Source organism: Thermobia domestica, chromosome 2, assembly GCF_964235325.1.
Source record: "Thermobia domestica chromosome 2, izTheDome1.hap1.1, whole genome shotgun sequence".
Lineage (NCBI taxonomy): Eukaryota > Metazoa > Arthropoda > Insecta > Zygentoma > Lepismatidae > Thermobia > Thermobia domestica.
Genome location: NC_137455.1, coordinates 172,048,923 through 172,073,794, shown reverse-complemented (window position 1 = coordinate 172,073,794; position 24,872 = coordinate 172,048,923). Strand labels below are relative to the sequence as shown.

At 36.9% G+C, this 24,872-nt stretch overlaps 1 protein-coding gene across 1 annotated transcript in view; it reads left to right on the top strand.

The window, feature by feature from the left end:
- The window catches only part of LOC145677293 (repulsive guidance molecule B-like), a 122,376-nt gene that overhangs the window by 76,208 nt on the left and 21,296 nt on the right, over positions 1-24,872 (top strand). The window contains exon 3 of the mRNA XM_081747846.1: positions 2,363-2,829. Coding sequence (XP_081603972.1) covers positions 2,363-2,829 — 467 coding nt within the window. The remainder of the gene's footprint in view (positions 1-2,362; positions 2,830-24,872) is intronic.

Here is a 24,872-nt window from a genome sequence, read left to right as displayed (position 1 = left end):
TTCCGGACAAAAATTGATAAATACATTATTTTTGTAAATGCTATAATAGAAAAAAAATAAATTTGTTGAACCTGCCCTACTTAAACAGCACACAGTTCTAATATGAGCGTGAATCTCCTTCCCATTTCTCATTATATCTGCGCAAGAACTTTTATGAACACAAGTAAAGGACAGGAAGATTCTCAAAGGGAGTGAATTGCTAGAGACAAACATTTAAATGAAGTGTTTTACTATATAGAATGTAGGGAGGAATTTGTGGCAAACTTGGATAAGTAATAGATAATACCAGGGGTAAAAGTGGATCTGAAAAAGTAAGGGGACGGTAGGTAGCGGCATGACGTCCCGCCTTCCTTTCTGCGTATCTTTACCCATTGTAACTTTTTTTAGGAACTGGGGGGCGCCCCACTATTTTTTTTGAGGTGAGGAGACGGCGTCCCCTTGCGTTCCCCTGCACTTTTACCCCTGGACGATACCAAATGCAGATATTTTTTCCTTATAATTCCATATCCTAGTACGCCTTATTGTGGGTCTACAAACCTTCGAAGTTGCCAGCGTGCAATAGGTTTTCTGATTCAGATTAAAGCAAAGCGCTTGAAATGTCTAACCCACTATACGTAGCTCCTTTACTGGTTGCCTTTCACAAGGGACAATAGCTGTCAAATCTACACAAAATTTGGAATCGTCCAGTGAAAACGGCACGTTTCTAGCACTTGTGATTTTCGAGATCTCATTGTCGAAAAGATTGGCCACAAACATATAAACTTTTCTAGCATTTTAGTATATAGACTAGCTGAACCTGCGCTCTCTACACAGCGTATCAATCACATATGAGCATGAATCTCCTGTCATTTCCTCACAGCGTCTGTACATGTCCCTTTACAGACACAAATGAAGGATATCTTGATAAAAATCGGCAAGGGGTACCATAAGTGGGATTTTTTTCAATTATTTTTTTAATTTCTCGCACCGTTTACAAGATTGAGCCTACTTCCAGTTGGAATTTCTAATTCATGTATGTAATAAGCTAATACATTACGTGCAGAATTAATTATAATGTCAGTGAAATATGGTGTTCATTGGGCAAAACACTCCAAGCAATAAAGATTCAGCTTAGATTGGAGAAATGGTTATCCTTCATTTTTCATTGTGATTTGACCATGAAACAATCTCCTGAGAGATATGCAACCTCTGTATACAAGTATGTGGTGTTGGAATGTATAATGCGTAGGATATGCTTTAGTTTTATTTCAACACTTCCAGTGTACCCGTAAAAATGTAATAAAGAAATAATGGCCATGTTTTTTAAATATTCAATTAGAACTGGACAATCTACGCAAGATTTGCAATCGATCAGTGAAAACGTCTCTTTCTAGAGCCTGTAGTTTCCTAGATCTTATTGTCGAAATGATTGGCCACAAACATATAAACGCCCACTAACGTATAGTTTAAAAGAACTCCAAAGATGGCAGCACAATTCATTTGCATTGATTTTGGAAAAGGCGTATTAAAATACAAAGGCTTTGAACAATAATTTTAAAAAATAAACTTTACGAAAAAGATCAATTTAAATAATTTATTTAAAGTACACATACTTTAAAATATTTGCCTTTGTTAAACGTGAAATCACAAATAACTGTAAATGAAAGGTTTGAAATCAAAAATTAGAAGTTGGAGCTCAGGCGTTTTTATTGCTATTGTAACATTTTAATAGATAGATAAATGTAGAAGTCAAGCTTAGTTTCAAAACTAAAGTTTTGAGGAAAATATTTGTACTGAAATTTATTAAATATCGTAAGAATAAAATCAAAAAGTCTGAGATTGAGTCATCTGTAAAATAGAAGAGATGCATCTCTCACTTATGTATTCGACAGGTTCCATATTTAGAGAGGAAACTGTTAGATGGACCAAACTGTTAGATGGAATGAGACGATAGTATAAAAGGATGGACAGAAACATTTGATTTCTTTCAAGATTAAATAAAAAGTCGGAACATTCTAACAATGAGGAGCTACTTTGTACCAATAACAAAGCAACGACATTTCGGTATCATATATAGGCTAATTACAAATGTTAAAATGGTTACATACCCATTCCTATATTTGATTCGGTATACTTTTTTCAGTGCCTTTTATTGTTTACTATTGCACTATTGCTGAAGTAGTTTTCTGAATACAGCTACCCTGTATGTTCCAAGAATTTCGATATATGTTCCAAGTAACTTTTGATTGCGAACTATACACTGTTATTAGCTTGGATTATATTGTTCAAAGGTGTATTCAATTTTTGTGTATAACCATGAATAAAATCTACCTTAAATTTATTTTATAAAATGTCCAGCACTGAAACGTGTTATTTATTCCAGCTTCTTGCTTCGGGTGTGATGTGGAACACTGTTCAGGACAGTTTGGTCAATCTGTAAGTGATCGGACGATGCAGGAAACATCAAAAGTAGAATATTGTACCACACTTCATGAATACGACACTTGCCTTAAAACCGTTTCTAGGCGGTGTAAAGGAGACCTAAAATACCACGCACTATTAGGTATAGTTACACAGATGATCAAGAAACATTGTACAGATGTGTCCAAAGTGCCAGTGCATCTTCCTATAAGGACAAGCCCGTCTCCACCTAAGTCATGTACTTTCCACGGAAGGCAAGAATTTCGACATTGCGGCCTGTTCGGGGATCCTCATTTGAAGACTTTTTACGACAAATACCAAACCTGTCGTATTACTGGAGCTTGGCCGCTGATTGACAACGCGTACCTGGCTGTGCAGGTTACCAATGAACCAGTGGTAAAGAATTCCTTAGCTACAGGTACAACGAAGGTAAGCTGTCCAAGTTTTTGTTTACTTCTCATATTTAGTTGTACGATTTTTTTTATTAGTTCAATTGCTGCAGGAAATCAACAGTTCATTTTTTTTCAGTTACTAGTAGTACTATTGCTGCTATAGCCAATAGAGAGTATATTAGTACTTTGAAATATTTAATATTTGTCTTCTAAATGTCGCGCTTGTACGTCTGATAGATTACGTACAAAATGTCTCATAAATTAACGTTAAATACAATATTCGTTATATATACTAGCGGCAATTTAAGAGTTATTAAGTCACAAACATAGTCATTTTCATTTTTATACTAGCAGAATACACGGGGAGAATACGTTTCATTTTGGACATAAAGGGCTGCATTTGGATTTAAACTACATCGGAAGTGTCACTGTTCGTTTCAGCGACCCCGAACACTAGGTAATTCACATTTACATCGGTCATTTTCGATCATTTTTATATATCTCCTCCTCCCCTAAGTTGCGGGGCTGAATTTGGATTTAAACGGAAATGTGACTGTTCATCTCTGCGACTCCGAAAACTATGAATTCGACACTAATATCGGTCATTTTCGATAATTTTCACGTACCTCCCCTCTCCGCTAAGTTGTACCTTCAAAGTGAAATGAATAAAAACCGTCCCAGGCCCGAATCTAATCTATGTTGAAAATTTGATCGAGATCAGTCTGGTGGTTCAAGATTTGTGAAGTTACAAACATAGTCACTTTCAATGTATACACTTCAGTGACAAAACCATGGGATACGTACCTAATGACGTCTGAGACCACTTCGACATGACGAAGTGCCGCAGTTCGATGTGGCAGGGATGCGACAAATGCTGGTAGTCCACTGGAGTGATGTGCAACCATGCAGCCTCGATTGTCATCCACAATGGACATTTCCACTCATTTTGTGTGTGTGTGTGTGTGTTAGTCGAAATTTGCGATTAAAATTCGGTATGTTCCTCGTGCACTTGTACGTCATCTATCGGTTCAGGAGAACTATCTGCGCTACTCAGTGAGGAAACTGCTTAGATACGATGCATGTTTTTAGTGTCTACGCTGTTGCTAATAAAAGGTAACAGAAGCTAAGGTTTCTTTGAAAAGTTAACTATTCGCCTATTTCCTTATAAAGAATTATTTGAATATACTCAGAAAACTAAGGATAAGGTTATAGTGTACTAATTTGCAAGATTATGTAGTAAATGATCTAACGTATATATACTGAAGTATTACTCGAAGCCAATGCATCGAATTTAATAAACTACTTAAATATATGACTAGAGTTACCTTCCTTAGTAGTATAACACAATCAGTGCCTATGAACATACGTACGCATCCAAGTTTTCGAGTTCTTTTAAAAGGCCTAATATAAGCTACACTGATAAGCACACAAAGGCTGTTGTTTACGTAAATAGGCCTTGTTTATAGCGTGAGTTAGTACATCAGTTAATGTCTTCATGTTTGGGTCACCAGCCTTTATTATAAAGAGAATTTTATTCATGCTGGATAAAAAAAAAAAAAAAAATCAATAAAATTCACACTTAATAAATAAACAGAGATTTGATAGTAGAGTGCTAATTTTATTCAATTTAATACAGTATATAAACGGTAACCCTACTTGTAAAATGATGGGAAAGAAAAGGTTACATACTTGGATACTTCCGCATAGATGTGTAGATGGTTACTTATAAATAGATGGGTTAACAAGAGATAATTTACGAATTCTTTAACGATATCTCCATTTTAGTCTTATGTTTGGTAATATTATTGGTAAAGTATTTTCATTATTTACTTGTTAGCTTCTTTTCTTAGTCCTGTACCTTTCTTAAAAATTTTCAGTCGTAGTTGTGTAATTGTTTTGTAATGTTAAGTGCCAAAGTATATATGCTTGTTTAGTATAAAACAAAAGACTGGAACGTTTGTCTGGCACCGGGAAATAATCCCATGCCTCTTGATTGCTAAGTAGAAATCCCTTTGCTTCTCTTCTTGATCTGTATCGGTAAAATGTACATAACTCATAAACATTAAACTGCTTGGGGACCATTAGAGTGATGCTACTTTTGCTAATAGTGTCGTAGTTTCTGGAAAGTAAGAAGCAAAAACAAAAATAAAGCGGTTTCTCTCCGTAGGAAAAAATGAAAGCTAGCTGAGGTTGTTTTTGAGATATTGAGAGATAAAGGGAAACTCTTTTTGTAAGAATGTACTTAAAGGCGCCAAGTTTCATATTAGTAAAGTCGCATGTGAATTTCTCTCCTTTTCATAATAACCAACTCCAGCAATTATATGAGTTGGAACTAAGTTAACGGATTTCACACTAGCCTTGAAATGTTGAATTCATTTGTGAAGGCACAGGTTAAACTTGGTGTCAAGTTTTCCTCTTTTGAGAAGTTGCACCTGACAGGTAGGTGGATCTCTCCGCTGCCCTTGGGAGGACTCTTTCTGCTGGACCTACTTGTTTCGCTGGTCAGGGGTGGACAGAGGTAGTTTCGGTTATTGCTTTCTAGATTCACTGGATTGGTTTGTACTTGGAGGAGCATCCCTGAAAATGTCTTAAGCTAATCGTGGTGTTTCCTATCCTCCCACCTGGAACATTCCACACTCAGCTGGGGAACACATGTTTCATACGCTGTTGGCAAACTCTGCCACTTCGCGGGGAACTTAGAACGAAGTTGAAAAGCTACTTCAGAGAAGTTGGCCGACGTACGTCTGGTGACACCATTTCAAATAATGAGGTTCCAAAATAGTTTTTGGATTAGGAGTCACTCTCTTGAAAAGTTTAAGCAGTTTTTTCTTCTGAAATAGAACACGAAATTATTCTTTATTTTATATGTAGTGAAATGTATTTTCCAGAAGAAAGAAAAAAAAAGTGTTCAAGACGCTGGAAAAATATAGTAATTTAACTCAGTTTTCTGAGAATGAACTTGAAAATATATAAATTAACGTTCTCCGATGTTAATGCATTTTTTTTTAAAATAGCGCAGTTCTTTAGGTATCTGTAAGGGAGAAAATTGGAATAATGATAAACTATAGTATTTGTAAAGATATATCTAGAATAAATGACATTCATTCGAAAATAAAATTGTATTGCATGTGTACAATCCCAAATATTAAATTACAGACACATAACACAAATGTATTAAATATGAATTTTCTGTAGTACTTGCTTAAATCTTGGAGAACAAATCTCTACGCCTTTCCTATTTAGGATATTTTATCGTAGAGTTCATACTAAAAGACAAGCGTAAACAATATACCAATCATTTGATTTTTAAGTAGCTCCTCTATTATGCTATTAAGAATATATTAAAATATCTTGTTTTTGGACATTAGTGTTAAAATATCTTGTTTTTGTTGTTAGTGTAAAAATAGTAAGCTCTGCGAAGGAGGGTGGGATGATATTTTATCCTGTTCAGTCTTGAGTGGACTATATTGGAACACGGTAGAGGAAATAACAGCTTGTGCGAGTGTTATAGTTACAAGGTGTAAATCAGAACAGTTTATTTTTGTTTCGTAATTGCCCATAGCGACAAATGTGGCCATCTAATGAGTTTACCAGTTGTTAAGCTTGTGAAAGTCGTCTCAGTCTTCCTTCCAGATATTTAATAGCAGTGTTGGTAGCGTTCCGAGTTGTACCCATATTAATACGATCATTTAGTAGCATCGAGGTGTATATGTTGACACTCTGGAAAAGAGAAACAAACAGAAAATTACATAATTTTGTAGATTTTTTCATTAATTATGTGTTGTTTTTATAATGACGGTTATCACAACTGTGTGTAATAACCCGGTTGCGATGAAAGGGTGGTCAAATATTGTCACGCGATTGTGACGAAATGCTAAAAACAGTCATGCTTTGAAAAAGCTTCATTTTAAACTTGATCTTGTTACTGCTGGAAGGACTTGTTCTCAATGTAGCAGCTGAATTGTTTGCCCATCCTCACTCCCGCCCCCTTTGTATACAGATTGAAAGAAAAACAATAGCAGTTATTCCATGCACATATGCTGGGATTCATTTTTTAATGACTGGAGCATAGGGACGTTTTTTTTTTTTTTTTGCCTCACGATTATGCTTTTTAGGCAGAAGGGGACAAATGATTAATGAAAATGAATGATGTGAAATTAAATTTTTACTCTCCCACTGGGAATCAAACCCGGGATCACTTCCACCAAAGGCACACGCGCTAACTACTGAACCATATGTATTGTTATTTACCATATGAATATGGTAGTACTTTGTAATTTGCTAATCAGTCATTAACACGTATACATATAGTCATCAAAATAATGGAAACGTGAAGAAAATTAACTTTATCTCCTTAATTCGATGTGGAACAAACGTTAGTCTGCATAATAGCTCGGTTTCATCATGCAGTGGAGGCATGTAAGTCAAGAATGATTTCCAAAGAAATATTCTACCATTCCACATACATTACATCACTCGTTTCGTCAGCGAGGATGGAAGAATTGACCTCAGGTATTCAGTAGTATTGACGTTTGGGGATTTCAAATTATTGTGTCCTGAATCAGTCTCTTGTTTTGTTCTTACTGTTCTGCCTAATTCAGATACCCTTTACTGAAGCTTAATCCGACGTCTCATATGGCCTCAGTGCTGAAAACAGACCTATAAACTGTTAAACTCCTTTATTTTCATACTAGCTGAAATGTCCATTCATCGCACGGGAAGGACAAAGTTCATGCAATATATCACATTTGCAAAGTAAAGAAATGACTGACATAAATAAATAAGAGTGCACCTTGGGCGTTGCCCCTGTCACTATATGCGTACGCGCCTTTGGCGTGGGAGACCCGGGTTCGATTCCCGGCGGGAGCTCATGTGGTTCGGATTCCACGTTAATCAGTAGGTCCACGTCTCATATAGCCTCGCTGCTGAACGGGACGCTAAACTAAAATCCACTCCACTCCCCTGTCACTATGTGTAATAAATAAACAGTTGGCGTTGCTTCTGTCAGTTCCTTGACCAGCTGCCATATTCCTTCTTTCCTAAATTTTGGCTCAAATGTCATCGAGTCTGTCACCAGTCAGCTTAGCAATCCCGAAAACTATTGCACTAGTATCGGTCATTTTGGACATGCTGTTTTTCACTCACTCCCAATTCATCCCCTCGCTCACCACGGCGGTAGGAGCTAAAACTGGACTTTAAAGGCTTCAGGAGTGTTACTATTCATCTGAGCGACTCCGAAAACTATAAATTTGATGCTAATATTGGTCATTTTGGACATTATTCTTTCATTCCCCCTAACTCCCAACGACGACGGGGGCTCAAGTTGAATGGTGTCAGGAATGTTACTTCATTTCATCGAACCTGAAAACTGGATTCAGTACTAAGATCCGGCCGTCTGGATATTTATAATTTCCTGTTGTGTATACATTTTGACCACCGGTGCCGAAATTTGAGCAGAAAGATTCGTAGGACAGTAAATTTCATAAAAATTTTAGGTATGTGAAAGTGAAACATCCTTGCTTATGTAATTTCCAGTAATAGTGAATCTGAGAGAACTATAAGAACATGTCTCGAAGGTCATTTGTGATTTGCAGGCTACAATTTGATAAATGCTTTTAAAAATTATTAAAATCAGCAGTTAATATCACGTTCAACTGTACTAAATTTACTTTCTCATTTGAAAGATTTTTGTAATATAAAACTGTATAATTCGGTCCAGTTTTGCCGACTTGTATCTTTGTACATGCAACCTAATAGACAGAGCCTATTCAACAAAGGCACTCTTCCATGGTCGAATAATATAGTAATAAAATTTGGAAATAGAATTCCTCCCAAAATATGCACATCCAAGTTTCGTCCCTTTCTATTTATTTCCAACATTGGGCGAAAAATCCTTTCGTCAGTTTGGTTTAAGAAAAATAGGCTATAACTATCTACTTCACAAGAACATAAATATCATGATATGTGATTATTGGTTCACCCGTTTCGAAATACTCACTTAATTAGAGCAGGGGCGTCATTTAGGGGGGCAGGAGGGGGCAATTGCCCCCCTCAAGAGTTTGAGGAATACATATATGTTAATAGATTGCTTACTAATATACTAGTACAACACTTGAAGGTCTTATGTCGGTGGTGCTCTTGCCCCCCCCCCCAAGCGAAGTCTGAAATGACGCCCCTGAATTAGAGTATATAAAATTCCCTGCGTTTCGTGAATAAATGTGTACAATTTGTATTAAACATTGGAAATATACCCTTTCCAAGTTCAAGGCAACAAAATTATTGTGTGCTTTCAACACACGCACTCGTAAACTTACATGCGCACCAATCGAAGTTAAGAACAGAAGTACTGGTTATTTGAAAGGCATATTATTGTAATGATTGTAGTGTCTTCAATAATCGTAGTAGATCTTGTTTGTGAGGAGGAAGAGAAAGACGGAAAGAAAATGGTAGAAAATATCTCAGACGTTCTTTGAGCAGGAAGTCTTTTTGTATATAAACAATAAACATTTGCGTGGAACATTGTGTCCTGCGTGTTGCTTAAAACTACTTGTTACCAATTATTGGAAGTCCTGCTACTTTGCTGGAAATTATGGTTTGTGAAGTGTAACTGTATAAGGCATGGCGCACCGCAGGTTTTACGGGTTTAGAAACAAGTAGCTTGCCGTAATTAAGGTAACGCCCATGTCCATATATGGCAGTCCCAGATGGTCGAGTATGTATTGCCTTATAGGTAGTAGGATCAGCACTTCTTCGCCTTTTTTTTTTTTTTTTGTTTCTGTTAGCAAACGATAATCAAGAAACGTACATTAAAAAAAAAAAAAGAGAGAGAGAGAGAGAAAGTATTGTGGAATAGTCAACTGCCAGTGCCATGACATCTGCATATTCAGATTAATTTATTAAATTACTGTGCTTGAAAGTTGCATCTACGAGAACGTAATGTTTTTTTTTTTCTGTTTATTGTACGTTGATATAGAGCAGTGTTTCTCAAACTTCCTTCAAATGGGATCACTTTTATTAAAATGTCTTGTGCATCACTCTACTCTTGTCTCCTTCACAAGCAAATGTGTTTGTCTCGAGCATATACCAGTATATTTATATGCAATTTTGAAATAATAATATTTTAAATAATCTTAAGTTTTTATTGGCATTAGTAACAAAAAATACATATTAAAAAAATAATTGAAGATCTCCAAAAATATTTTATAACTGACCTTCGGCTAGTTGAGGACTTGGCCCCCAAACTCCCGCGTTTGCTACAGCCTCGCACCTTATTTCAACCTTTGCTTCCGTTCTTCGCACAGCAAGAATATGTTTATAGCATTAGCCTTTACGAAAATTTAAACCCCTTTCCCCGTTAGAATACGCACTTCAATCAAAGTAAATTATAAGAAACCCATGTCAGCCCAAGTGTTAACTGTGTTCAAAAATTAATTTCAGATTGTTCACTTGTTCTTCACAGATAATGAGACTGATAATCGCGTAGTCATTTTTTGTACATTGAGAAAAGGAGAAGTAGAAATACTTTTTTCTCTAGCTATTTCCGGAAACGGTGACATACTTAAACTTGTTTTGAATAAGGAGTTATATACCAAATTTCATATCCCTGACATGTCTAATCTTAAGGAATTTCGGGATATGGACGTAGTGTTATAACAGTCTTAACCCCTTTTCTTCTCACATGTTTTCCTTCCCTTCTAGGGAAATATCAAGAAATGGTGAAGCATATGTCTTAATTATTTTAAAGGGAAAAATATGTCAAATTTCTCTACCCTTAAGAGATTCGGAGATAGGGACATTTTATTATGATAGTCATCCCTATTTCTCCCTGCCTCGTCGAATTTCAAAAATCCTCCATCACAAATGCTATGAACTGTCCAAATTTCAAGTTTCTAGCATAAGGAGTTTCTAGCATGACATGGGCGTTGATGCCTAGCGTTAATGTCAGGCATTCACTCACTCAGGACTCCTTCTTTTATATATAAAAGTAAACATGTCGACATTAGCTATTAGAATATGGATGATGTTTAAATATCTTACTATATTCGTACAATCTATTCTTCTATACCTGTTTTGAGATTTTCAACTGCAGTGTTTGATACGCAGTCCACTAGAATTTCATTTTTCTGTTGTTGGACTAATAGTCAATCGGAGGAATATAAGGACAAATTCTTGTGGTTCACGAACCACAGGTTTAGAAACGCTGATATAGTGTGTTTAGCAATTTAGCCGGTATGGTTAATGGATATTTCAGCGACATTTTTTTTCCTTCATGCCAATACACAGAGGTTAATTAGTGTAGGACAAGTTAACTAACTCCACAGTGAAGCGTAAAAGCTAATACCAGCTACATAGTGAATCGTAAAAGCCAAGCCGAATGACGTGTGTAGTGGTGATTGTATGCACGAACTTAGTGTAGTATCCGAAAACTTTAATTCGAGTGTATGAAAGTGATATGAATTTGAAAGTTGTACCAACTATGTGTAGTTGTTTCTCCGTATCTCATGGAAAACTTTCGGACCTGGTATCTATTGATTAAAGAGTAGATACGTGTGTGTTCTTTTCACTTAGTAGCTTTCCAGCTTGATTTTAAAAACGTTAAGAACGAGAAATGTAGGAACGCTAAATTTTATTAAAATATTTGTTTTCTTAAAATTTAGTATAGAAAGTAAAGACAATTTTTCTTAAATTAACAGCATAATAATTTTAAATATAAGACACATGAACAGTTTCGTCTTAAATCCAAAATCCTTATTTTCCACTTTATTATGTGGCACACTTTAAATACGTCAAAACATTGAAGTCACAGTAACGGTATTATTTAAGAAGTCCCTATGCTGGATAGGTGTAAGTGGCCCACGGACTTTTTGAATTGAAGATTCCACAAATTCAAATCGCAGCACCTAAATTTAATGCTGTCAGCATCATATTCCGATCGTCTTTTCTCTAAAGTTTACCCGCTACCTCATTAAGAGAGATTGAGTTATTTCCTGAGAAGCGCCTTTGACAAGACCAAATTGACTAGCATATCGGTCCTGCAAATCTGAGATCCGGATTCAATTCTTGGCTGACTCCTGCAGTCTTTGGATTTTCGTTATTTCCGCTGTTACATAAACATTCTTTAAGCCCATGTATACTGTTTTCTATGTTCTTTACATAATACAGACACTGTAAGATTCCAATATGTAGGTTGGTTTGTATTCAAGAAATGACTACTAGTTCTGACTTCTGGCGTTTTGAAACTAAAACTTCACTGAAACTGATAGTTTCAAACAACACTGGTTACATGGATATCACCCTTGTAACAGTTAGATATTTCGTCAGTATTTAAACAGTCAATTATTGTAGTATATTACTGAATAGTTCGTACTCATTGACTTAACTTCAGTTAGATATTCTTCAACAGAAGCTCCTTACCAATTCCAAATGCTTCTGTCTTCTATAGCGTGTGCCGGTTGTTTGCATCTGGTTTACAAGTGCTATATAAACTGCGTACGTACATTCAGAGAAGAAAGTTAATGCGGGTAAGACGTTACTGTAGCCATTGTAAATCCTTCATTAAAATAACAGGATTGCTACTCATCTTCCTGTTATTTTTATGCTAGCAAACCCTGCATTCTTAAATTGTACTGTGCTTTATTTTAGGATAGTATTTTTTGGCACTCTGCTGACCCACGTGCTATGAAAAATCTTCCGGTAGATGAATATGTGAATGAAACTTCGTGGAAATTATTTACAGTACTTTCACTTCATACTCGCAAAATGGAAATCAAATGACTTCAACTACAGTTCCTTCGGTCTTACAATCCCCCCTCGAAACTGTATTGGTGGTGCCTTTCATACAACCTTCTTGTCAAGTCAGTTATTATGTAACTAAGTTGACTATATCTGGTGGACATTAACTGTAAAAATCTGTAGCAAGTCTAAAATGTATTGCATAAAAACGTAAAGCATTGTCTTAATTACTTTTATCACTCTTCAACCTCTATTTTATTTGATTTTTCTGGTGTTGTATTACACTCCAGCTTGGATTATTTTTCAGGCGGTGAAAATTCAAAATGAAAAGTGTAAAAACTTATTGCATTCATATTTATGTTAAGATTTTTGATAACATCCAGATCTCCTGTAACTTCCCTTTCGTTGAGAGACTGCTGCCTCAGTGGTAGATCCATGAGTCGTTAAGTCTCGTGCAATATGCAGGTACACAGCATAGCTGTAGTTATTACAGTACAATGAAAGCAATTTAATATTTAAAGTACACTCCCTCGTGTTGAGCTGTTTGCAGCCATCTTCCTGTCATTTCCTCGATTCCATGTCGGTTCTGGGTCTTGCATTTAGAAGCAGAGACGCCAGTCAGTGCTATTTCCACATGCTGGCTGGTGAAGTATCGTGATTTTAGGAAGTGCGCTCTGAACCGAAATAGATAATAGGCAAGGTCAGATCCATTTGTTGAGTTTGGTATCAGTTTTATGCCGTCAAGTTCTTGAATATTTTGTTGCATTTTTCGAGGAGTGTGTGGCGTTGCGTTATTCTGTTCAACAGGGTTCACCAATGCAGGATATGTTTGGCGTAGTGCAGCATGCTTCAACTGTTCGGAATAAAAGGTCGGCATTGATGATACGACCGTTAAAACTCAAAGTGAATTACCCCTCGTAGTTCTACCTTACACAGAACATGACTTTACGCTCGAAACGGCCCTGTTTTACAACCGGTTCTAAAAGTTGGCCCTTGCTCAATCACTGTTTTTGCACATTGTGATTTTGGAAAGACACCTATGTGACGATCCGTTTCAGGAAACGCACATCACGCGAATTTTGCAGCAGTTGTCAGCGCACATCCATTCTTCTCGGAGCCTGAGCTAGAGTCAACTCATGTGGCACAATGCAGCAGTTTATCAAGTTTCACGACTTGAAGGCAACGAACTACAATGGACTGGGACTTCCGAGTTTGACAATTGTCGTCTGCTGGTGGATGGACTTAACTCAATGTCGTGTCTTAGAATCTCAGAATCTGTTACCGTTGTGCAGCCGGACCTTTGTTTGATCTTCGACATTTTTCAACGTGTACGTAATTTCTGGAACCAACGATTTCTGTGCTGTGGTTTACTGCACCTTCCCCTTTCGCGTGACAATTGTGCACATCTTTAGGTTGCTGCCGAAGTTGCTATACCCGAGTTCAAACTCACAGAAACAGTTCACGTTATCAGTCATTTCCACTGCCACTAAAGACTGATACAAAATATTTACAAATTGGAAGCCTCCATATCAAATAGTCCGTTTGCCACACTAGTGCTTGGACCAATTGACCTTGTACTTACAGTAGATCACAGTTTATATACTCGTCTGCTGTTTTAGTTGTTAAATTGTTGCAACACTCATGACTCTTCCTTGTATTAAGGGTACTCTGAATTTTTCAGTGTTTTCGTCGAGCACTGCTGAGTTTTCCAGTTTTATCTACTTCATTGTTATACTTAAGTTTTATGCTACTGACCTGATCGATGAGGCATAAAATTTAATACTTACGTGTTCTCTTTTAGTTTATTCTCATGATACTAGTTAAAAGGTAAGTTTTACCAAGGAGAGAGAGTCCGGTATTTGAGAATGTAATACGTAACCCATTTTTGTAGTTTTAATTCGATTAGTTTTAACGTTCATTACGAGACTAAATTGATTCATTAGAATTTGGAGATACCATATACCATAACAGGATACTGTCGTCACCACTCATATTTTGACAACTCGCGAAATACCGAATTGCTAGTGTCTGATGTCTGTGACATATTTAGAGTAGTGCCTCTTGTACAGTCCGCAGCAAAAAACCTGCAACATGAGCATGTAAGTTTATTGTGAAACGACGAAATCTTTTGTTCCAAAATGTGCAGGGGAGGAAGCCGAGGTTTCTCCCGGCGTGATTCGTGCCACTTAAACGTTATGTTGATTACCTGCGCTGTTAGGCGTAGTTTCACAATAAACTTACATGCTCATGTTGCAGGGTTTTTGCTGCGGACTGTACAGCCTGAATTATTCAAGTGGACGACAAACGTCAGTCAAACTAACAAGATAAACGCCCGTTAAATAAGAAAACGTTAATACCGTGTGCTCGAACTATGGATTTTGAGGCGATGTTAAGTCGTTGCACAGTGGTCCGAAAGGCATGATTGTGTGAGCGAAATTCAAATCATGGTGTATGTTGTTCCTATGTGGAAAGCATGGTACTATAACATAAACCCAACAAAAAAATCGTAAATTATGTCCGAGAACCAGGTCCGTAGCCATGGGAGAGGTACGGGGCACGTGGCCCCATATAGGCGAAATGAATAGAAATAAACAGAAATAGATATATATGTATCTAAGAAGTTTGGGCCTACTTACTTTACCTTAATCACTCTCACTACTGTGAGAACTGTCTGCAGAGAGATGTGTATCTATTACGTCCACAGAACTGGAACTACATGCATCTGTACTTTTCTGCTGTGTAGGTGAAATTAGTAGCTGAAGAACATCAGAAGAAAGTGTAGCAAGCTTCTTATGGGGTAGCTTCCGAAGAGTGGAAATAACAGGATCTGATGTTAAAAGCAACCGATGAAAGAGGTCCACATTTCCTTCCGTTCTTGATGTCTTTCTGGTATGGTCTTCTCTGAAGCTTTTGACATCTTTGTGTCGCGCTGTCAGAAGCGTACAGATGATGGCCTGGGATTTTGCCAAATGATTGTTTTCTGCTTTGCGTTTGATGACGTAGCGTATAACTGCAACAGAACAAGAGATGTAACAAATATATCACTGTCAATTATAGTCCCTTCAACACCTTTCTGCTTGTACGCAGACTGTCCACTACTAACATCGAACCCCATTTACAGAAAAGGGTGAGATATCTTACTTCACTCTCTTCCATCTGAGTGATAACAGCCATCTGACCTTGCAAAAGTCGATTAGCTGTGTGATCTAAAAGATCTTGTAGACTGACTTCAATTGCAGTGTCAGTTGCAGAGACAGACGGAGGATAGCATTCGTTTTATTTGCTTCGAGAACTTGGTGGTAGGATGGATACAGGTCAGCAGCTTTCGCCTTAGCTTGGGTCCGAAGTAAGTTGTATTGGTGTTTGGTGAGCTTTGCTTCTACTATTAGTGACAAGGCTTCATCTGGGGTATACGATACCATTCGCTGATCAGCCGTAACAGTCTTCCAAGCCTCTTTTATTTTCTTCGGTCTTGTTGGCGATGATAGTGTTATTTCTTTCACCAGGTTTGATGGTGTGACCTTTCCTTCTTTACTGAGTTTCATTTGTGTTCCATAAGACAGAACGTCAGAACCATACGACTCACGAAGTTCAACGGTTTTCCTCCTCTTAACAGATTCACTACTTTCTTGAAAACGTTTAACAGGTCTCCCGCTGTCAGACGTAGTTGCACTTTCTTCAGCTTCAGTTGCCAGCTCCAGAAATGGTAACTTTGCAGGTGCATTAAGCCAATCAGAATATCGTTCAAGAAACCTATCAACCATTCTGGAACAACTATCTAGTCGCTGGAAAATCTTGGTGCAGAACAATTTGATAGCTGTCTTTATATCCTTGCACTTTTCTTCATTATCCTGAAAAAAGTAGATAATAAACATCACTTTCTGAATTTAACAAGCACATTGGGTATAATCACAAAGGCTAATGTGTACAATATCAAAGCAATTAGGCCTGAAAAGAAAATCTGCGTTAGATTGCGATTTCCACTGTTGCACGTCCTATACATACTGTTCTCAAACCATTCTCCCTCGAAAGTACAGCGAACGACGTGCAGTTTAGTAATTCACCTATCTTCCTTCTGATAAAGACCAAATGAAAAGCGAAACGTGTCAAGACAGTACATAATGCGGATCTAGTATGGGTCAAATTATGCATTGTTTTATGTACTGACCCATGTTAACAGGTGACTAATCTGAAAATGTGCAAACATGTGCAACAATTTTTGTTATGTACGTTACCTATACATGTTGTCCTTTACACCCATGCAGGAATCTTACTGGTACCTCTTGGTACTTTTTTTTATAACTCAATGATTTATCACCCCTGCAGTGCATTTTTCCTACTACTTATATGCTAAGATTTTATATGACATTATTCCTTCAGGTTCGTTTCTGGAGAGCAGTTATATACTTCCTCTCATTGCTACTTCCCTACAGTTTCTGTTTCATGGGGTTTCCCTTTTCGTTCACTTGTGTTCTCAAACGGAGACGCTGAGTGGTGCTGTAGTATTGCTTCCAGTTCCTGTACAGCAAACTTCTAATTACACATTACACAAACTTTACTTCTCTACATGTTCGTTCTATTCGTATTTAAAAAATACCTAATACTGTTTTTGAATGCACTATTGTATGGACTAAACGTGTATGCTACTCATACTCCATACTCCAGTACTTGACATTTGGGATTTTTGCGCAGGTTTTGCGGCGTTTCGGACCACTGTGCGTTGGAATAAATCCCCCCCATCATTAAACATCCTGTACTGCGAGTGAGGCATTAAAGGTTTTCATGCAATTCTCCACTTCGTGTTCTTATTTTCACTTGACCCGTAACCTGGAACGAGGAGCAAATACTGCCCCAGCCTCTCCAATAATGTGTTGTAATTCCGATGTTTGCGATATTAGTCTGTTACTGCCTATAAGAAGACTTCCTCGAGAAAATAATTTTCTTGAAACAATATATATATATATTGCCACTTTGAAATTATTAATCTCTGGTGTACGGAAACTTATTTGGCCCACTGTATATATATACAGTGGGCCAAATAAGTTTCCGTACACCAGAGATTAATAATTTCAAAGTGTTATAATATTTTAAAAATAAATAAATAATAAAGCGCAGTTACATTAGCTGAATTTGTTCGTGTCTACTTGTAATGTGTACACATTATAGTGATGGTATTGAATATACTGAGAGTATAACTGACGATTTAAGTTGCTGAAAATTGAAGTCAAAGAAGTTTCCGTACACGGCACAGATATACAAAAGAAGGAAGCAAAACACACATCAAACAGCGTTTGCAGTGGTTACAAATGGCAATAGCGTGATCTACTAGTGATAAAGTACTACTGCAGTTAATTTTAGGCAATGGAGATCTACTGTATAGAGGCAGTAAAACAACTCGTCGAAATGGAAGTGCCAATTCCAATACGTGAACTAATAGTAAAATTAAGACAAGAAGTTAAGTATCTTAGAAACATAGCAGAGACAGTAAAGAAATCACATTCTATAGTACAATACATTCCAAATAGGTATATTGCAACAAATAGTTGCAAAGTTCGACCGCGCAGTGGCCGTCCAACACAGCTAAAGGATAATCACAACCGTGTTATTTTAAACACTATCCGTATTGAACCCAAAACAAGTCCTCCAAAACTAGCTAGTATGCTTGAAACTAACTATGTACAAATAGTCCCTGAAAGAGTTCGCACTATTATCAGAAAAGCGGACAACAACTGTCGCATAGCCAGAAAGAAACCATATGCTAGTAAAGCAAATGCCAAGAAATGTGTAGTTCCCAAAAGCTCATGTGGACAAGCAAATTAGCTTCTGGAACTTTGTTTTATTTAGTGATGAAAGCAAATACAACATTCATGGATCCGACATAAGAGTTATTGTGTGGAGGAACCCAAGTACGTACATGGAATTGAAGCATCTGTGACCTACTGTCAAGCATGGAGGTGGTGGTGTGCTCTTCTGGGGATATATGAGTGCAGTTGGAGTAGGAAATTTGGATTTTATCGAAGGTACAATGGACCAACATGTTTACCTAAACATTCTGAAACAGAATTTCCACAACAGTGCAAAGAAACTGAATATGGGAGCCTCTTTATATTCCAACAAGATAACGACCCTAAACATACTGCATGAAAAGTGAAAGAGTGGTTGTTGTATAATGTGCCCAAACAACTTCATACTCCTCCATAATACCCTGACTGTAATTCTATTGAGCATCTGAGGGATGAATTAGAGATGTGCATTAGGAAACACAATATTAGAAACAAGGATTAGTTGAAAATGCATTACGTGAATAATGGAGGAACATATCCCCTGTAACTACATCAAAATTGGTCACTGCAATGCAGAAACGAATGCAAGAAGTATATAAGACCAAAGGAGGCCAAACTGATCACAAACTGCAGTCGAAATGCAAAGTGGTGCTCTTATTTGTGTGCATTTCTTTGTGTACGGAAACTTTTTGACTTGTAATATGGTCAGTATTTCGTGTATATTTGATTTTCTTCTAAATTATAGATTCCAAATGTTTTATTTTCTTATGTATATGCTTATTATGGAGTTCCTTATAGAAAATTCATAGAAATTGCCCTTTTCTTTCTGTACTTTGTAAGATATATTACAATACATAACCGGAAAACATGTACGGAAACTTTTTTGACCCACTGTGTATATATATAATATAAAATGTTCAAAACTAATTTTATGAAAGTAACTCGTTTAAATTTACTACGACTCACTTTTTCATGTTCTTCAAAATATAACCGAATTGAAAGAAATATTGGATATTTCTTTGGAAATTGTCTAGTATTTGGAATATACTACTTTGTAAAATATTAGGGATTTGCAAAGTGACTATTGTTGAGCAGTTCATTGTCAACACGTATGTCATAGTTGGTTTCAAGATTATTTCTTGGCAGCTGAATGTTATGTAACACGAGCTATTTGATTTAATAATTTATAAGCACTAAAATTTACATGAATAAATACTTGATAGTATTGTTTGGTACTTCAGTATTTCGAAAAATGTGAAAAGGTTGGGTGAAGTGTGAGGAAGGCATTGAAAATGCGGAAAACGTTACCATATTTTCAGTTGAGCAAGAGTTGGAAAATAAAGCTGGCATTGAAAAGGTGTGAAAATTTCGCATTGAATGGTCGCATGATGTAGAGCAGTCTTATCATTGCGTATTTCTGCCCTCTTTTAGGAAGGATATTCTTATATTTAATAGACTTCTAGAAGATATATATATATTTTCATTGTAGATTTAAAATCTCGAACAGAAAGTGGCATCCAGTTAACTTGACAGGAAGGCAGGTCGGTTATCATTGTAGTCAGCTTTGATTTTTTTTTTTTTTTTTAAATCTTAAGAACCAAAGCGACTCAACTCATGAGATGCGGCTGACCTTGGCCATGATTGGTGATCGCAACAGATATGTAAAAGGACTGTTTCAAACTCTTTCCAATAGACATAAGTAAAAATCTATAAAAGAAATGTTATTGTCTGCTACAATCTTGTTTTAAAATACATACTGACAGCATCTTTCTTTTCTTTCTCTAAATCTTGTACGTCTGTAACGTGTACTGCTAGTACCCTTGCCTTGGTCTTTTAAAACGGTGTATCAAATTGTTTGAACAGACAAAACCGCGCAATCTCTCTGGTTTTGTCTGCCGAGATCCTTGTGGATGTGATCTTAACGAATTTTGAATGCCCGTCTTCTGAGGTTGCTGTGACTAAAGCTACACCTCCTCTCCCCAACTTGAAGGTTGCGGAGTCACCAGCTTGGTTCGTGGCGGAACGGTTTGTTAGGTTGCCAGAGGAGGAGAGAAAAAAACTATTGGTGGTTCATTTTACCGTCTGATGTGAGCGTCTGAAGATCATTGCGTAACCTACAAATATATATTGTATGTGCCATAAAAAGAATCAATCTTATATTCCAGCTTCCGAATACGAACAGCGTTCTTGCACATGACAAGGACCTTGTCAGTCTTTATTTACTGGAGAAATCAAAGAATAAATTAAATTTTATCGGCGTAATTTTGTAACAAGTATAAAGTATTACGTAGTAAAATAATGAATGTTTAATCAGAACGATTTCATTCGTGGCCAGATTGTCGTCGTATTGGTTTGGAAAGATATTATGGTAAATGACCGTACACCAAAAACCAGGCTCGTAACCAGCACGATTTCCTGGGAGGGAGGGAGGGTGGTGGTGGAAATTGATACTGAGGGGACCGATGAAAAAAGTAAGACAAATATTACACAACACAAAGGTTCATCATTAAAACACAAATATTTAAAAAAAATACATACTGCAGTTCAATTAGATATATTTTCATGTGTTATGGGAGATAAGCCCATTTAGTGCATCTAACAAGAAGCATATTTTACGCTAAAAGTAATGAAATTCGCTAAATCGAATTTAATTTGTTAAATAAAAAGGCAGAAATTTCATATCTATAGCTAATTTTAAAAATCACTTTAAAAATTTTCTACTGCTCTGCTTTAGAGGGGGGGGGGGAGTTAAAAATAATATAAGGCACCCTGCTGCCTTAGTCCCACCCTGGTTACGGGTCTGCCAAAAAGATAATATGCATAGAAACTTTAGTATTATTATTTACATTTTCGAAATATATTTAAAAATGTTAAAAAAAAAAATATTGGCTGGACTGGAGAGCAGTTTCAATGAATTGTTCATCGCACGAGCACATACCAAATCATCTAATAGCATTGAGCCTTTGGATGGCGTTACCATCCTAAATCTTAAAGTATGAGTTGTAGCGGGTCAGGCTTAACGTCGTTTGACAGCTGACAGTTGAAGCTAGTAAATGTGTACAAAAAGTGTTCCTATATTCAGGGGTAAGGTATTGCATCGTGAAGATGAGTGAACTTTCTGTAAAACTGCGCTACAATTTACAATTTCATTTCGATAATGGCGTAAATGCCTCGTAGGCCCGTAAAAGATATTCTTGTTTGGGCAAGATACTTTATCTAAAGTAACAAGCAAAAGGTCATACGGGTGCTTTCGTTCTGGAAATTTCGATTTCGAAGAGCTCCTCACAGTGTAGGACCAATTAGCAAAATTAGCAGGCAAAAATCTAGCAAGACCTGCGTATGAGCAGTCATGACGTTGCTGATGACCTAAACTAAACATTCATCACCATACAGTGTTGGACAAAAAAGAAACTGACGCTACAAAAAGAAGCTCGACGTTTGGGTGCCATATCGTCTGGCTTAAAAACGTTTATCTACTCGATCGAATTTCCATCTGCGAATCTCTACTGAAAGTAACTGATTCGAGCCATTTCTAAAGCAGTTGATCACTAATTATAATAGCAACACTGGCGTCTCTGACATGTATTTTTTTTTTTGGGGGGGGGGCATCAGAGAAAGTGATTTAAATGGTACTACCTAGCCCAGCTTGTTTATTAGCTTCGATTCTATTTGTTAACTTTCTGCTTATCTTCACGGACCCCTAAGATACATCAAGAACTCGATTACAGTCGTAGAGGCCGCGATGGTTCAGTGGTAGAGCTCTGGTACTTGGGGTCCCGGGTTCGATCCCAGCCCCCCGCCAAGTGAACTTTGTGGTGGACAAACACAGTGTGCATGGGTTTCCTCGGGGTTCTCCCGTTTCCTCCCACTTTGTTCATTCCACCATTTCATTCATTACTCATCATCGTCGTCTCCTTTAGCCTCACCGGCATAACCATGGGACGTAAAACACAAAGATTTCATTTCATTTTTCGTTTACAGTAGTTTCGCAGCCTGAATATTATATTCCAAATAAATATTATTATTTATATGATATTCTGTCGTTAGTAAATAAATTAAATTAGAATAAAATATTGAATATTTTGTACTTCAAAATATTGGGGGGACGCGTCCCCCTCGTCATCCCCGCCAGAGACGCCCGTGAATAGCAATGTGCGAAAAATGTGATTGAAGCAAGGAGTGCTCCACAGTTTGTGGCAAAGCCTGCACTGCTATCCAGAAAGATTGTACTGAGCATTTCTTCGGATTCGAACGGTAGCGTGCATCGTGAGCTGCTTCCGTCGGTAGAACGATCGGCTCGGACCTGTGCTGTTGACAATTACCACGAGTGTATCTAGCAATTAAAAGAAAGAAAGAACTGGTCAATAAAAAGGGTGTCGTATACGACACTGACAACATAAGACAGCATACATCTTACCGATTCGTCAGAAATTTAGAGAAATTAGGTGGGAAGTTTGAATGCATCCACTATATAGCCACGACCCGTTAGACTATCATTTGTTTCGATATCGGTAAAACTCCTTGAGTGGTGTTAAGTTAGTTTCGAGAGAGCCTCTGAAGACCACGCATCACAGTTTTCGTTCATAGAATTTCTATAGTGACTGGATGGTGGTGTTGATGGAAAAATGGCAGAAGGTCAATCAAAATGTCAATTAGGTGAATCAGAATGGTCCATACCGTATGTGGTTTTGTAATGTTATTTTCAAATCACAATGAATGTGTTCCCAATTTTAAATTATACAATCTGGTATCGATTGAGATAGTATCACAGAATATTTGAAATCGTCTTATAATTATACCAACTAACTTGAACATAATAATGCTGTAAACAATATAATAAAATTAGCCTTTGGATTTCGCCTCCAGACCCCAGCATTTGCTCGGTCTACTGTCTTGCATATCTCATATCCCTGACATATCTCTAATCTTAAGGGATTTCTAGATATGGCTGTCTTAATTATAACAAGTTCAACCCACGCCCTTTTTCCAGATAAGGTCATTTTATTTTAACAATTGCAACTCCGACTCCCTTGTAGGATAAATATTAAAAAAAAAAAAAGTCTTAAATGATAAGTTAAAAGTCTAAGTACCAATTTTCATGTCTCTAACCTTAAGAGTCTTCATCCCGGCGAAATTAAAATACCGCTAATTTTACAGTAATTGTGTGATATCTTCAAATAGATAAAAGATAATTGAAATACGGAACAAGAGCGCCCTAGACAATATTATTTTGCATGAGGTACCGTTATCACAAGTCACCTAGTAGCTTTCCGTTTTCAGCCGTTTAGAAACGCGAAAATAAATTCCGATTTTCAAAATGGCTCGAAATTGAAAGCAGATAAGTGAGTCCTTTGCAAATTTCAAGTTTCTAGCCTGCCCGTTGATCGGTCAGCGAGTCACTCACTCATGTTACGGGATTTTCTACTTTGTTCGTTCATTTTCAGGCGAACTAACTGTAATACTAATCTTATACAACGAAGGAACTATACACATTAGTAAAATTCTTAAAATTTAATTGTTATAGTTCTTCCCTTACTGATAAGTTACTTTCGGTAATTTCAAGTGCTTTCATGCACTACAGTTCTCAGTGACATTCTAGCTAAATAATGTTATAAAATTACAAATCATATTCCATTAAATTTGTGTGATGTAACATTTTTTAAACAGTAGTTTAGAGTGACATACTAGCAAATAATGATTTTAGGTGGAGATTTCACAAGATTTCCTTTGCAGTGCCGTACGTATTCTTACTTCTGTTTTGTCAGTTTCAGATTCCAGCTTTTCTAGCGATAAGGAAACCAAAATTTATTTATTACATCTGTTACAGAAACGTATATTGGAGACTGTCGAGCATTTAAATGGTTAAGTGTTTTGCTTGTACACTTGGCTCCTGATGCACAGAGAGCACAGTATCTCGATGGTAGAACGTTTACCTCTAGTGCATGGGGACTTTGATTCGATTCCCGGCCAAGTTAGTTCGTGGTGGACAGCCTCGTGTCCGTATGTTTTCTCGGGATATTGTCACTTCTTCCCTCATTCTCATTCTACCAGTTCTTCCATCATTCATTTTCAATAATCATCCCTCTTCTTTAGCCCAAAAGGCATAATCGTGGGACGTTAAATGAAATATGTCATTTCTTTTTTAGATTCTATCCTTAATAAGGGCATACATACTTATAATTTCGTGTTGAGCTGCAGGTCTACATCTCATATTGGAGAGAGAAATTTTACTACAAACAAAAGCATGCGTTCAACGTGAACCTGACTTTTAAATTTTAACTTAACACTGCATTTTATTAATACCTTTGTACAAGTGATATATGTGTAGCTGTTTGATTCAGTCAGAAGTAGATTTTACTACATTAAAATTTTCGAAAGTACTGTACACGAATCTTGCACAAAATGAAATACAATTCAGCCAAAAATTTCCCTTGCATTTGAGAAGATTCTGCGTAAAAATAACCATATAAATGTCACCAGATTATCTGGGAAAATGAATTTAACTATTGTGTGCAAATGCTTTTAGTACGAAAAACTCAAAGATAAAAGCAGAAATAGTGAGCAG